The 14,492-nt window shown below is 58.4% G+C and overlaps 1 protein-coding gene across 1 annotated transcript in view; it reads left to right on the top strand.

The window, feature by feature from the left end:
- Positions 1–14,492, top strand: part of Plxnd1 (plexin D1) — a 39,374-nt gene that overhangs the window by 17,303 nt on the left and 7,579 nt on the right. Inside the window, exons 6-24 of the mRNA XM_021641008.2 lie at positions 125–302; positions 400–508; positions 830–932; positions 5,046–5,150; positions 7,209–7,298; positions 7,459–7,552; positions 7,940–8,094; positions 8,621–8,772; positions 9,333–9,432; positions 9,517–9,656; positions 9,900–10,067; positions 10,148–10,238; positions 10,389–10,646; positions 10,741–10,890; positions 11,379–11,493; positions 12,968–13,075; positions 13,160–13,272; positions 13,791–13,895; positions 14,259–14,389. Of these exons, the coding sequence (XP_021496683.1) occupies positions 125–302; positions 400–508; positions 830–932; positions 5,046–5,150; positions 7,209–7,298; positions 7,459–7,552; positions 7,940–8,094; positions 8,621–8,772; positions 9,333–9,432; positions 9,517–9,656; positions 9,900–10,067; positions 10,148–10,238; positions 10,389–10,646; positions 10,741–10,890; positions 11,379–11,493; positions 12,968–13,075; positions 13,160–13,272; positions 13,791–13,895; positions 14,259–14,389 (2,465 nt within the window). The remainder of the gene's footprint in view (positions 1–124; positions 303–399; positions 509–829; positions 933–5,045; positions 5,151–7,208; positions 7,299–7,458; positions 7,553–7,939; positions 8,095–8,620; positions 8,773–9,332; positions 9,433–9,516; positions 9,657–9,899; positions 10,068–10,147; positions 10,239–10,388; positions 10,647–10,740; positions 10,891–11,378; positions 11,494–12,967; positions 13,076–13,159; positions 13,273–13,790; positions 13,896–14,258; positions 14,390–14,492) is intronic.

The raw sequence follows: 14,492 nt of genomic DNA, 5'->3' as shown, positions 1-14,492 counted from the left end.
GGAGAGAGCCTTGAATCCCCTCAAGGCAGCCCCTTTTCTGGACAAGATCAGACAGATGCTCCTTCTCAATGGGACCTGTGAGGGGCGTGGCCTGGGCCTCACCTGAGGCCATCTCTTCCCCCAGGGTATGATCTTGCAGATCTCAGGCAGCCTGCCCAGCCTCAGCGGTATGGAGATGGCTTGCGACTACGGAAATGGCGTTCAAACGGTGGCCCGGGTACCCGGCCCTGCCTACGATCACCAGATTGCCTATTGCAACCTCCTGCCCAGAGCCCAGTTTCCATCCTTTCCTGCTGGCCAGGGTGAGTGCCCGGCTGTGATGCCAGCCCAAGGGCGGGACCCTGACACGCCAGCATCTGGGGTGGATTGAAGACTTCTGTGTCCCTGCTCACTTTCCAGACCACGTGACGGTTGAGATGTCTGTAAGGGTCAAAGGACACAACATTGTCTCAGCCAATTTCACCATCTACGACTGCAGCCGAATTGGACAAGTTTACCCCCATACAGCGTGAGTGGGCAGTGGGAGGAGGGACAGGCCCAGGCTTGGAGGAAAGCCACAGACTGGTACATACAACAGACAGGGCACCGCTTCTTTCCCTTGCCCATAGCAAGCCTTGACCAGCCAGGTCCTACGAGCTGACACTAGATGGGTGGAGGCAGAGGGAACCGAAGACTCCCCCTGTTTCTTTCTTGCATGTTTCTCATAGAGGGACGCTCACGGCCTAACAAGATGGCCTACCTCTCCCCTTTCTACAAGGTGCTGGCATCAGTCTTCAGAGGTGAGCTGAGGGTGGGCAGCAGGAATCTGAGGGGCTCCCTTGTCTTCCAGCTGTACCAGCTGCCTGTCAACCCAGTGGCCTTGCTTCTGGTGCACCCAGCAGCACTCGTGTGTCTCCAACCGGTCTCGGTGCGAGGGCTCACTAAACCCCACGGTAAGCCTCGTCTCGGGCGCGCCCACCGGTGTACCCATGGCTTTAGTACCCACTTCTCTTGTTTCTCAAGTTACCCCGGAGAGAGCTTTTCTTTGTCGTGGCATTGTCTTTGGCATTGTGCTAACAGCCGGAAGTGGGGGTGGGGAGGACACAGGCATCACAGCATGTTTAGCCAGTCCCCCCTGGCTGGACAAGCTGGTCGTTTGTTTCTTCCCCTGCCTTTGAATCTTGCTGGGTTAGTCCAGGAAGGCCGATTCTTAGAGGCAACGCCTCAGGTTGCCGTGTGGCTTTCTGGAAAGCCAGAGCCAGGCTGAAGCTCAGCTCAGTGTGCCAGCTGCTTCCACCCACAGCTGCATCATCCCTGGTCTTCAGTTTCTCAGACACCTGAGGCCTCTGTCCCGTGCCTTTGAGAGGAGGTGACTTGTTCAGGGCCACCTACCCGGGAGGCAGGAAGGCTTGGGCCTTGAACCCAGATACCCCTTGCCTTTCCTTAAAATCCAGAACTAAGGCCCCTGCCTCAGTTCCCCAGGAGTCCTGGAAGGCTCCTCCCCCTCTCAAGGATCACACATGAAATTCCCAGAGCTTGGCCGGTCAATAGCAGCACCCTGAGCGCAGGCCTGCCCCTGAGCTCCTGTCAGGGCTCTTTTGGCCCCTGGAGTGACCCATGACCATCGTAATGGAAGCACTGGGTGTCGAGATATAGTCTAGGCCCATCATCCCTGTGGCTCTGGGGTTGGGGGCGTTTGGAGAGTGGCATACAGCCCTAAGCTGCATACCAAGCAGGGACTTGGTGACTTCTGGAGACCAGAAGTGTCCATGGCATCTGCCTTCTACCTACCAACCCTTAAGGACCAGGGGCCGTCCGCACTCCCTGAGTGCTTGTTGTATACTTGAGTCTGCTGAGCACTGGGGAAAAGCCAATTAGATGTAGTTCCGTCCTTCCCATCACAGGCCAGAAGCTTTAGCTTGACTTGTGGCTGTGGAATCTCAGGCAAGCTACTGATCCTGTCTGCATCCTTCTCCCTCTGTAAAGTGAGGCCTACCCCAAGGACTAGGGTAGAGATGTGGAATTACTCCAGGAGACCCCAACTCTACATGTGGCACATAGATGATTTTAGAAGCTGGTGGCTACTGTGCAGGGGTGGGGGCGACCAGGAAAGACATCTCCTAAGAGGACTTTTGTGTGGGGTCTTGACATCTGCATAGGAGCTCACCAGCCGAGAGGTGTTTCCGACGCTGGCAGTCAGCCTGCTCTCCCCAGGTTCTGCAGCTCTCCCTCAGGGCAGGAGTGGGCTGGCCCCGGAGGGGCTGTCGTAGATTATTAACTGTAATCTGCCAGGAGAAGAGGCAGCAGCTTCACCAAGGCCTGTGCACGGCTCTAAACCAGTGCTCCACTTGGCATTTAATTAAGTGCCAGTTAGCTGTGGAGGCGCCAGGCCTCCCAGGCAGACGGCATGCAGAGGGTCTGCGTGTCCTCCGGGACCCCTGGCTCCTGGAGGGGAGGCGCTGAAGGTTGTGTTTGCAGCCGTGTGTGTGTGTCCGTGTCCCAGCAGCTCCCACAGAGAGGTTAGGGCTACCTCTGGACTTGGGGGTGGGATGAGGCAGCCAGGTGCTCTAGGTGCCAGGTGTTCTAGTGCCAGGTGTTGGGGCCTGCTGTTGCCTCGCAGAGCGCGGTGCTCCTGGGGCAGTGTGACGTCAAGCTTTGGAGGCAGGATGGGAAGCGGTAGCTGCATGAGAGCCTGTCGTGTTCCAGACCACAGGACGGCACAGTGCTGGAGCCAGTGGCGGAGTGATTTGATGGGTATTGACAGCCATCGTGGACTGTGGGCTTAGCCACAGCGAGTAGCAGCAGGCCAGGGGGACTAGGCCACTGGCACCGTTGGGGCTTGCTGGGTTGGGATGCCTGGACTTGAGCTCTTGAGCTTGGAGACACTGTAGGAATTCTGGGCACGCCTGCAGCTCCATTTCCCCAATGGCAGGTTTGGGATCCTGGCTACTTCCCTTTGCTCCCTGGCAGTTCCAGCTAAGTGAGGAGAGGCTCTGAGCCGACCCTTGTGGACTAGAGCAGGTCTGCACACACCTGCATGATGGTAGCTCCTGACCTCTCCCTCTCTCCTGCCCACTCCTTCCTGCCCTATGTACAGCCATCTGTGGATACCCCAACAGTGGATGGGGCTTCCCAAGCCTACGGGTCAGGTCAGCAAATGGGAAAAGCCAGCTGAGCCCTAGAAGCCAGCTGACGGCCTGGGTGGAAGCAGGAAAGGGGGCCCATAAAGGAGAAGCCCAGACTGGCTTCTGGTCCTTGGAGTTAATCCGCCAATGCTAGTGAGCAGTCACCTTCGAGCATCACCGGATCCAGGAGCTGAGTGGTGGCTTCGGGGGCCTCTCAACCCTCTGGGAGATGCCATGCTCAGACAGGCTGTTTACTCCTGTTGAGTAAATAAAGCCAAGGTGCTTTCAGCAGCTAGGCCAGCTGGGGACCTCTCCCACCCAGTCCAGGAAGCGGGGCAATGTCCTCCGTGATTCCACAGGAGCTGTAGTGTTGAGACTGTCTGGTTACAGGACCCAGATCTACTTTCGAGATGGTCCACTTAGGCCAGGGTGGGCTTAAGGATCGAGGTCAGTCTCCTCATCATGGGCCTGTGGAGGGCTGGCCTCAAAGGCCAGGCCAGCCTCGGAGGCCGATGGCTGGGGCCGGGAGGCCACAGGGAGACCTAGGACAGTGTTGGTAGGGGTGTGGGGTTTTGGAGGGAGCTCAGGACTCATCCTAGCCACACACACAGTGACTCTACATGCCCTGGGGATCTGGGTTACAAGGCCGACGGGAGCAGGTGACTCGGAGGTGACCCTGTGTGTTCACTTGTAAGGCCTCCAGAGTCCTGCCTGGGGCCAACCGCTTGCTCGTCCATGACTCAGTTTCTCTGTCTTTAAAATAAGAATAGGGCTCTCAGGCTCGAAGGGTCCTGGCACATGGTGAGGTTACTCAAGCATAGTGCCCTGCTACCATTGTTCTTACTGGTTTTTCCCCCTTGTTTTTTTTTGTTTTTGTTTTTGAGACACTGTTTCTCTGTGTAGCCCTGGCTGTCCTGGACTCGCTTTGTAGACCAGGCTGTCCTCGAACTCACAGCGATCTGCCTGCCTCTGGCTCCCCGAGTGCTGGGATTAAAGGCGTGTGCCACCACTGCCCAGCTTATCCTCACTTTTTACTAGTAGTCTTGGCAGCCTCTCAGGGTCTGGCTTGGTTGGGGTCCCCCCAAAGGGGAATGGGATTAGGAACTCAGAGTACTGTGAAATGTCCCGTGACCTGTAACCTCGGCACGGGGGAGGCTAAAGCAGGAAAAGACAAATTTGAGGCCAGCTTGGGCCACGTGGCAAACACATGGCGGGTGGAAGCCGGAGTTGCTGATGGGAGTGGCAGCCTACACGTGTGACCCCCCCGTACTTGAGGCCAGCCTGTGTGAGCCACATAGTGAGACCTTGTCTACAAAGAGAGCGGGGTTGGGGGGAGAGGAAGAATGGCTGTGGGGGAAGAACAGAGGAAAACCGGGAAGCCAGGAGAAGGGGTCCTTGTTCCAGAGGGTGATCTCATGTACACACAGGTGTTTAATCCTTGCCCAGCCACTCATGACCAGGAGGTCCCTGGGTACGTGGCTGGCCCTGGGCCCTGTGACTTCTGGCCCCTGTAGGTACAGATATGGTCCCAGTATCCTGCTGAAGGATGTAGAGGGCAGAGCCACAGCCTTCACCTTTTCTGCCCCTCCCCTGCCCTAGTTTCTTCTGTACAGTGGGGTATGGTTTCTGAGAGCTGCAGGGACAATTTCTAGCCCAGGCCTGGCTCAGTGTTCTAGGTCTTGAAGGTAAGGTCCCAAAGACCCCAACCACCAAGAGCTCACTACCCCCAACCCCAATCCCCAGGCACGCTAGGCCTGAGGAGCACATCAAAGAGGCAGGCCACACCTAGGTGGAACATTGTGCCTCTGCCTCTGTTTTCTCGTCTAGAGAGATGGGGTGGAGGCGCTGTTCTGGAGGCTGCTGGCCTCCTGGGGAGGCAGGGATGGGGGTGGGGGCTCTGAAGCATCCCATTGACCCCCTCCTCCTATTCTTGGTCTGCAGAGCCCTCAGGACTGCCCCCAGATCCTGCCCTCGCCCCTGCTGCCCGTGCCCACAGGAGGCTCCCAGGACATCTTGGTGCCCCTGACTAGGGCCACTTTCTTCCATGTAAGTAGAGGCTGAGCAGGTTCGGTGTGGGCCTCAGACCGTCCCGGCGTCCATAAGTAGCGGCCCAGCTTTTCTCTTTGAGCCCCGCTCCAGCTGTATAAGACTTGGAGCGGGAAGACAGGGCTGATGGGGGACAGCAGGCAGCGAGCAGCTGCCAAGGGAACCCTGGCCCAGGCCCCAGTACTCCTGCCCTGGAGGCTCCCTGACATAGTGGCTCAGCCCCCTGCCTGGCACCACAGTCCATGGGTAGATGAGGTCCATGTGGGATCTGCCTGCCCTGCCCAGGCTGAGCAAGACCCTGGGTGCTCCAAGCTCTGGCCCAGTTCAAGGCTCCCGTGTCTTTTTCCAGAGATGGCCAGAAGAGGCCATGCCCCTAATTCCCGTGGTCCAGAGGGGACTCTGAGGGAGGAAGTGGTGCTTGGGGAGGGGATGTGGCCATCTCTGCCCCCGCCATGGGAGGAGGGTGGCGGGGGGTGTTGATGAGTTTTGGAAGGATGCCAGCCTTGCCTAATTCCTGGGACTTGCCATCTGTCACTGCCACGCGGGAGTTGAGGCCCGTGACGGTTGTCACACGTGGGGGCCACGTGCCAGGCATCTGGGCTGTGTCAGGGAGCCTCTTACAGGGTGGGAGCCCCTGAGTGCCAAAGTGGAGCTGCCCTCCCCGCAGTGGCCTGCCCTGTCAGGGCCTGGTGGGTCACAAGAGCAGGGTGGGGAGGCTCTAGCTCCAATCCAGCTGATTCTCTCCAGCTGTGTGGTACTTTTGGTGCATTCTCTGCTTATAGCAGCCACAGGAATCCCTGCCCCTGCCCCTGCCCACCAGCCTCACCCTGACCATGCTTCTAGATCACCAGGGATCAGGGCAAGGGCCTGGACACAGGGAAGCCTTGCTACAGGCTGCTCTGCCGTGTCCTTGGGAAGGGGACCCAACTCCAACTCTGCACACTGGGAACAGAACCAGCATTTGGCCCCGTCAGCATCCTCTTTCCTGTGGTAGTTTCCGGCCAGGACCCCAGGAAGAAGAAATTGACCTGCTTTCTTCTCCGGGTGTCACTAAAACCAGCAGGGACGTAAACAGGAAGTGCTGGCACACGGCTGCTGGGGGCTTGGTCTGACACATGACACCCAGTGTTGTCACTCAACAAATATTACTGCTGACAGAGCAAGATGGGACTGAGGAGTTAGGCCCGGCTTCGTGTGCTGACATTTATGGAGTACCTCCTGTGTGCCATCCATAGAGAGCACACAGTAAACACCTGTATATGTAAGCCACTAAAACACAGGATCTTTGCTTTGCCCGGCCTACCTTTTCACATAGTATAGTTAAGAAAGTCACGGGCTTAGAGAGACAAAGCAACCCACATGAGGCCGCACAGCAAACAAGTAAAGGTGGGATTTAAAGCTAGGCCTATGTGAGATTGAACCCAAGCTTTCCGCCAACTTCTGCTGGTCTTAGGCGCATACAAGGGCCCTAAAGTCCACTAGGACCTTCACTAGTGGGTGAGGAGACAAGTGGAAACAGCCCTGATCCGGGAAACAGGACAGTTGGCCGGCAGGGCAGGGCAGACTTTGGGAGTAGGACAGGTCCCCCGGCGGGTAACACTTGCTACTGAGGGCGGGATTGAGTGTGGGGCGTCCTGATCCAAGAGGGGCTTGGGGATCCAGAGGCTCTGCTGCAGGACTTGGACACCGTAGTGATTCTCATTGGTGGTTAAAAGGTAACCAGCCCAGGCAGAGCCCTGGCACACGCCACATGGAGGTTGACGAGATAGCTAGGCTTTAGCTCTGCAGGGCGGAGACCAGGGACTCAGTCCATGGATCAAGCAAAGTCTGCTGGAGCTGGGGCGCCAGGAACTGGTTTAGGCCACTGAGGGTGGTGGGGAGGCTGTCAGAGTCCTGGGCCAGGGTCCTCAGCGTCTGTGTAGTCCCTCACAGGATGGCCAAGAAGGAGATTCTGGGGGCAGAAGCCTGGTGGCGTCCCTCGCCCACCTGTCAGGTTGGTATCCGGATGGAGGGATGGGGGATGGGTGCTGGCAACGCTCCTCTGCCCCGTGTCTGCAGGGTGCCTCCCTCGAGTGCAGCTTCGGGCTGGAAGAGAGCTTCGAGGCGGTGTGGGTGAACGACTCCCTGATACGCTGCAACCAAGTGGTGGTGAGTGCCGGGACCCCAGCAGGTCACAGGGAGAGGCCCAGCTGTCCCACTTTCCTCCTCACCCTGCCTGCCTCTGGTTTTTGGTGCCCTCACCACCACCATCCCCTCGCCTCATCCATCTTGGTGACACCCTCACCCCTCACGCTTCCTCATTTGGCAGCTGCACACAGCCCAGAAGAGCCAGACGTTCCCACTGAGCCTGAAGCTGAAGGGGCCGCCGGACCGTTTCCTAGACAGCCCTAACCCGATGACAGGTGCGTGTCCCCCCCTGTCCCGAGTGGCCAGTGGGAGGAGCCCAGCCGCAGCGGCTCGCTGGCAGCCACAAAGGTCACGCCCCATAGGTGCCCAGCACTCACTGAGACACCCGGGCCAGCCGCTCCGCTGTGGCCAGCCCACACCAGTGGCTGTATAGCCCTCCAGGACCCTACTTCCCTCCAGGAGCCCTGTTGTCCCTGTGTTGTGAGGGCACAAGCCTTTACTGCAAGACTGACCGGGACTCAGTGAGCCAATCCCTATAAATCTCGTCTGCGGGATGGGGGAGTCAGTAGTTCCTCCACACAGGGTCCCCTTGAGGAGAAGGGGTGTTGATGAGCCCGGGACTTGGCCCACCTCGGGCTGACCGTGCTGTCCTGTGTCCACAGTTGGTGTCTACAATTGCGCTATGGGCAGCCCTGACTGCTCCCAGTGCCTGGGCCGTGAGGACCTGGGTCACCTCTGTGTTTGGAATGACGGCTGTCGGCTGCGAGGGCCCCTGCAGCCACTCCCTGGCGCCTGCCCCGCTCCTGAGATCCGATCGGTAAGCACCCGCCATGCCGGGCACTGCCTGCAGGCATGGCACTCCAGTCAAAGGTTGCCCCCTGTGGCTGATGCCTTGATGGGGTACAGACCCTGGGAGGGGGAAGGCAGAGGATGCTGGGGCTTGGATCCATGGATTTTTCACAGGAAAGCTCCTTCCTGGGGACAGTTGAGGGTTCAAGGAACTCACCATCCTGATTTAGTTTAAAATAATAATAATGATGATGATAATAATAATAATAATAATAACACCAAAAAACTCAGGGAAGGATTCTGATTGGCTTAGCCTGGGCCAAATGCCCAGTCCTAGGCCAATCAGCTTCAGGCTTAGATGTTGAATTCTGCAGTCAAGCTTGGCCACCAGGAGCCACATGGCGTCTTCAGGTTCCCATGGGACCCTTGTGGCCCAGCCACCAGTCACCCACGGTCTCTGAACACTCTGCGCCCCACCTCCTGTGGGCACTGTGGCCGTGAGAGGGATACCCAGGCCTCAGCCGCTCCTCGCCCTGGCCCCCCTTCCCCGGCAGATTGAGCCCCTGAGTGGCCCCTTGGACGGCGGGACCTTGCTGACCATCCGCGGCAGGAACCTAGGCCGCCGGCTCAGTGACGTGGCCCACGGCGTGTGGATCGGCAGTGTGGCCTGCGAACCCCTGGCTGAGAGATACACAGTTTCAGAGGAGTGAGTATCAGGCATGGCCAACCCATTCCTTCCCCCTCGCCCACCACCCTGCCCAAGATGGCATATTACGGTGACTGGGCCTCCCGCTGTCCCTGCCTGGGCCGCTCCTCTATCCTGCCAGCTCTCTGCTGCCTCCTCTAGGAAGCCCTCAGGGCTCTGCCCCTGCCACATTAAGAACCACTTGCTTCTAGTAAGTGGGACTTTATTGGGGTATAAAGGTCAGGGTGCAACTGCTGGACAACCCCCACCCACCCACCCAGATGTCTGCAAGCAGGAAATTAGCTGGCTTCCTGTTGAAAGGCTCCGAGCCAGGCTTGGAGATAAGGCCATCAGGTGGCCAGCCGGGCTAGCTGGGCAGACTGCCTGGCGATCAGAGGCCATCTGACCAACAGATCTGGGGGAAACTGGAGTGGCATGCCCTCCTTGGCCATCCCTCCGGCGGCCACCTACAGAGAACATTGTTGCTTGGGCATTCTGGCCGCAGTGCGAGTGGGAGGCAGAGGCCATGGGCAGACACAGGTAGTAGCTCACCTTCTTCCCACATGCCTGCCTGCCCCCAGGATCGTGTGTGCCACGGGGGCCGCGCCAGGGGCCTTCTCAGACGTGGTAACTGTGAACGCCTCCAAGGAGGGCGCGTCCCGAGAGCACTTCTCCTACGTGGTAAGCAGGCCGCCACGCCACCCACCCTCCAGCTCCTCCTCCACGAGCCTGCGGCCACAGCCTAACTCCGCTCCTCCTCCCCAGCTGCCCGTGGTCCACTCCCTGGAGCCTTCCATGGGTCCTAAGGCGGGGGGCACAAGGATCACCATTCACGGCAGTGACCTCCACGTGGGCTCTATGCTCCAGGTCCTGGTGAATGACACGGACCCCTGCACGGAGCTTACGTAAGCCGCGCCCACAGCCTGGCAGCTGTGGGGTGGGTGTCACCCCCTAGGTCTCAGCCGAGCATACCTCGCTCTGTCCCTTCTTGGCTTGGGGTGGATCCGGGAAGGAAGGAGAAGGGAGATGTCTGAGCCAGTGTGTGGCAGCAGGAGGGAGAATTTGTACAGAACCAGGGAAGACGAGGCTGGGCCACCTGCAGTGGGGGAAGCAAGCACCGGCAAGGGCCATTGCTCGTGTCTCCGCAGGCGCACGGCCACCAGCATCACCTGCACTGTGCCCGGAGGTGCCCTGCCGGCTCCAGTGCCCGTGTGTGTGCGCTTCGAGGGCCGGGGCTGTGTGCATGGAAACCTCAGCTTCTGGTACATGCGGAACCCAGTCATCACCGCCATCCGCCCAGGCCGCAGCCCCGTCAGGTGAGGTCAGGAGCCACCGTGCCCTCTGCGTCTCAGGGTCGGGGCCGCGGGGCGCCTGACAGGTCTTGCTGTTCCCTCAGCGGCGGCAGGACCATCACCGTGGCTGGCGAGCGTTTCCACATGGTCCAGAATTTCTCCATGGCTGTTCACCACATTGGCCGGGAGCCCACGGTAAGCGGGCAGGGAAGATGGGGGAGGGGCCTTGAGGCCAGGGCCCTGACTACGTCTATTCCCCTCGGCCTCAACATCTCTGTCTCTCTTCTTCACTGTCACTCTTCAATCCTCCACTCCCAATGGGTTCATGCTGCCCCGACCTTGCAGTTCTGCAAGGTTCTCAACTCCACGCTCATCACCTGCCCGTCTCCCGGAGCCCTGAGCAATGCTTCGGCACCCGTGGATTTCTTCATCAATGGCCGAGCGTACGCCGACGAGGCGGCGGAGGAGCTGCTGGACCCTGCCGAGGCACAGCGGGGCAGCCGGTTCCGCATGGACTACCTCCCAAACCCACAGTTCTCCACCGCCAAGAGGGAGAAGTGGATCAAGCATCACCCTGGCGAGCCGCTCACCCTCGTCATCCACGTGAGCACCTGGCTGGGAGGATGAGGAGTTGGGGGGGGTCAGCTGACCTGGGAACTCCACCCCTATCCCAGCATCCCTCCCTCCTCACCCACAGAAGGAGCAAGACAGCCTGGGGCTCGAGAGCCACGAGTACCACATCAAGATTGGCCAGGTGTCCTGCGACATCCAGATTGTCTCAGACAGGGTCATCCACTGCTCCGTGAATGAGTCGCTGGGCACAGCTGAAGGACAGCTGCCCATCACGGTGAGTGGGCGGGGCTTCCGGAGGTAGGCAGGTCAGGCTTCCAGGCACTGATGTCTCCAAGTGTTTTCATACTCGATAACTCACGCCGGCAAAGCAGAGCTTTAATACCCTTGGCAGATGGGGAAACTGAGGCCCAAGTCCATCGGTTAGTGCCAGAAGCTATTGGTTGGCTCCCATCTGTTTTGGCGCCCCACCTAGAGTGCGGCCTGTCAGTCATTGCTTGCATACCTCCTGCTGATTTACCTCTTACCTGGTCCCAGGACAGTGGCCAGACCCCATGAGCTTCTCTGTGACCCCTCCCAGGGGTCACCATCACAGCCCTGTACCAAGTAGGCCTCTGGACCAGACTCTGGACCGCATTGATTGGGAGGTTCCTGTGGTTGTCTGTTACCTGTGAGGCTCAGATCAGTCAGGTCGCTTGCCTGTGGGCACACAGCCAGCGGAGGCATGGCTCTAGCAAAGCCTGACCCCACCCCCGCTGTGCGCAGATCCAGGTGGGGAACTTCAACCAGACCATCGCTACACTGCAGCTGGGGGGCAGCGAGACGGCCATCGTGGTGTCCATCGTGATTTGCAGCGTCCTGTTGCTGCTCTCTGTGGTTGGTAAGTAGTCAGGAGGGTATATGGAATCCCTCGGAGAGTGGCCGTGGTTGAGGCGTGGGTACCGTTAGGCACCCCGAGGTGGGACAGGTGGTGCCAGATACTGCTGGGATCTTCTGTGCTCAGGCTAAGGATGCAAGGCAGAGGAGTTTTGGGGCTACTGAAGAAAGACAGTCTAGGGGAGACGATCCTGTGTGAGTAATATACTCAACGTGGCAGAGAGCAGAGCACCCCTACACCTCTCGGGGCACAGAGGTACACTTGCCTTGGGAAATGGCCTGTCAGTTCCTAACAGTTGTTAGGTGTAGATGGCTCAGTAAATCCCCACCTGGGCAGCTACTCAAGAGGAAGGCAAGCATGTCCACATAAAACCTTGTATACAGAGGTTTGTAGCAATATTCCTTACGATAATCAAGAGGTCACAACAACCCGATGGATAATCAAGAGGTCACAACAACCCGATGGCCATCAGATGGTAAATGGGTAATTAAAATGTGGTATGTCCATACAATGGAGTTTTCAGCCATAAAAAGCAATGAAGGGCCAGTATATCCCACAGCGTAGATGGGCGCGTTGAAAACAGGGAAAATGAAAAAGATAAGACACGAGAAAACTACATATTATCCAACTGTTATTTGGAGTATCCAGAAGAGGCAAAGCCATAGAGACAAAATGATTAGTGGTTGTCTGGGAGAGGAAAGAAATGGAAGACAGCTGCTTTACTGGGTAAGGATCTCCCTCAGACAGTAGAACCCTGGCCTGGAAATGGATGGAGTATACGGTGTGGGTGTTTGGAGGCCAGAGGTGTCGTCCCTCAGTGGCTGTCATCTGTTGTTTGAGGTACGATGTCCCGCTGGGACCCGGAGCTCACCGATTTCACCTTTCTCTGCCTTCCCGGCCCTCAAATTATAGGCTCGTGCCGCCGTGTCCTTTTCCATGTGAGCCCTAGGGATCGAACCCAGGTCCTCATGTTTGCACAAGTGTGCGCTTTCCCCCTGCTCCCTTGTTTTAATTTCAATTACTGTGTTCAATATATTTTTAAAAAGCTACGAGGGAGAACAGGAGGAAGATGAACGGATGTTTTGTTCCTAAAAATACAATCCAATAGAGAGGTATTTATGCCAATGGATACTACATCCCTCCCAAGAAAGGCAGGTGCTATATACTATTTTGAAAAGTTTAGCTCACAAGTTACATTAGGGCAGAAGCAGCAAATTGCCCTTAATTCTTTGACCCAGAGAAAGCCCCTGATGACTGCATTTTGACACGTTTCCTTTTCTAAGAGAAGCCCTGCCGGCTTGTGTTGTCAGGGAGGGACAGACAGCAGGACTGAGGACACCTGCTTGCCTCCTGCCTTAGTAGGCCAATGGTTAGAGCCTGTTCTTCCAGGCCCGCAACCTGCTAACAGCAGGTGCCCACTGGTTGCCTTCTCACGGGCCCTGGGGACCTGAGCCGCCCGCCCCTCTGCTGCCCACAGCCCTGTTCGTCTTCTGCACCAAGAGCCGGCGTGCGGAGCGCTACTGGCAGAAGACGCTGCTGCAGATGGAAGAGATGGAGTCTCAGATCCGAGAGGAGATCCGCAAAGGTGGGAGCCAGGGTCGGGTAGTGCCGCGCACGCGCGCGTAGGGTGGGGCTCGGGACCGCTCACGGGTGCCGGGCCGTCCCACAGGCTTTGCGGAGCTGCAGACAGACATGACGGATCTCACCAAGGAGCTGAACCGCAGCCAGGGCATCCCCTTCCTGGAGTACAAGCACTTTGTGACTCGCACCTTCTTCCCTAAGGTACACACACGCCTTCCGACGCGTGCTGGCTGCTGCGCGCTGGCTGCCACGAGGAGTTTAGATCAGGGCACTGTGGGAGCCTGCTCTCCTCTCTGTAGCCATTCTGGTTCCCTTCCTCCGCTTACTTGATGCTTAGCTTTCTATATGGAAGGTCATTGTCATGCCCCACCCCTACCGCCTCTCCCCTCACTGAGGGAGCTGAGCTGGGGGCCAAGGACTCTCCCAGGTCCCTGCCAGACTTCTCAGTCCCCACATTTCCTCTTGGTGGTCCAGGGTCCGTGGGTTTACTGTTCCCCGGGCATTAACCCGCCATGTAATAGACGCTCCTGCAGCCTTTCCCAACCTCAGAACTTAGCAGCCTGCCTGTCTCAGCGTCTTGCTTGCACCTGAGCCTCGAGTCCCTGTGCCCCTCTAGGGAACCCTGGGTCCCCAGACACCGTGTGACCCTGCCACTCTCCTCCATGTGGGGGCGGCGCCAGGCACTGTGCACCGCTAACAGCACTGCTCTCCCTCCACAGTGCTCCTCCCTCTATGAAGAGCGGTACGTGCTGCCCTCGCAGACACTCAACTCCCAGGGCAGCTCCCCGCCACAGGAAACCCACCCTCTGCTGGGAGAGTGGAACGTGAGTGTCCTGGCCCCCGAGGGCCTCCACGCGTGCACTCTGTGATCCGAATCCTCAGCTGGTAGTCAGTCCACCTTTCCGGGAGGCATTCAGGCAGCGGAGAGCACGGGCGTGTGATCTCATGCCACCCACTGGTTACAGACAGGAAGTGGCACACGGAGTGGATGACAGGTTCCCTCCAGCCACCCCTGCCCCTCCGAGTGCCCCTCCACCGCTCTCCGGCAGGAGAAGTTAGGAAGCCCTCTCGAGTGGCATACAGTGAAGGCCTTATTCCAGGAGGCATCTGAATAACCCTCACGGGCACGGGGTTGGGGTGGGGGGGCCTCCTGGGACACACAGCACCAATTCCTTCCACGTCCACAGATCCCTGAACACTGTCGGCCCAGCATGGAGGAGGGGATCAGCCTGTTCTCCTCTCTGCTCAACAACAAGCACTTCCTTATCATCTTCGTTCACGCTCTGGAGCAGCAGAAGGATTTCGCCGTGCGGGACAGGTCAGGCCGCCGGAGGCGCAGGGACAATAGGGGTCCCCAGCTGGAGCCACATCCCCAGAGCAGCTGTCACCCACTGAAAATCAAACCGCAGGCGCTGGGACAC

Source organism: Meriones unguiculatus, chromosome 5 (genome assembly GCF_030254825.1).
Source record: "Meriones unguiculatus strain TT.TT164.6M chromosome 5, Bangor_MerUng_6.1, whole genome shotgun sequence".
In the NCBI taxonomy this organism is placed as follows: Eukaryota; Metazoa; Chordata; class Mammalia; order Rodentia; family Muridae; genus Meriones; species Meriones unguiculatus.
This window is presented reverse-complemented; position numbering and strand designations above follow the sequence as displayed.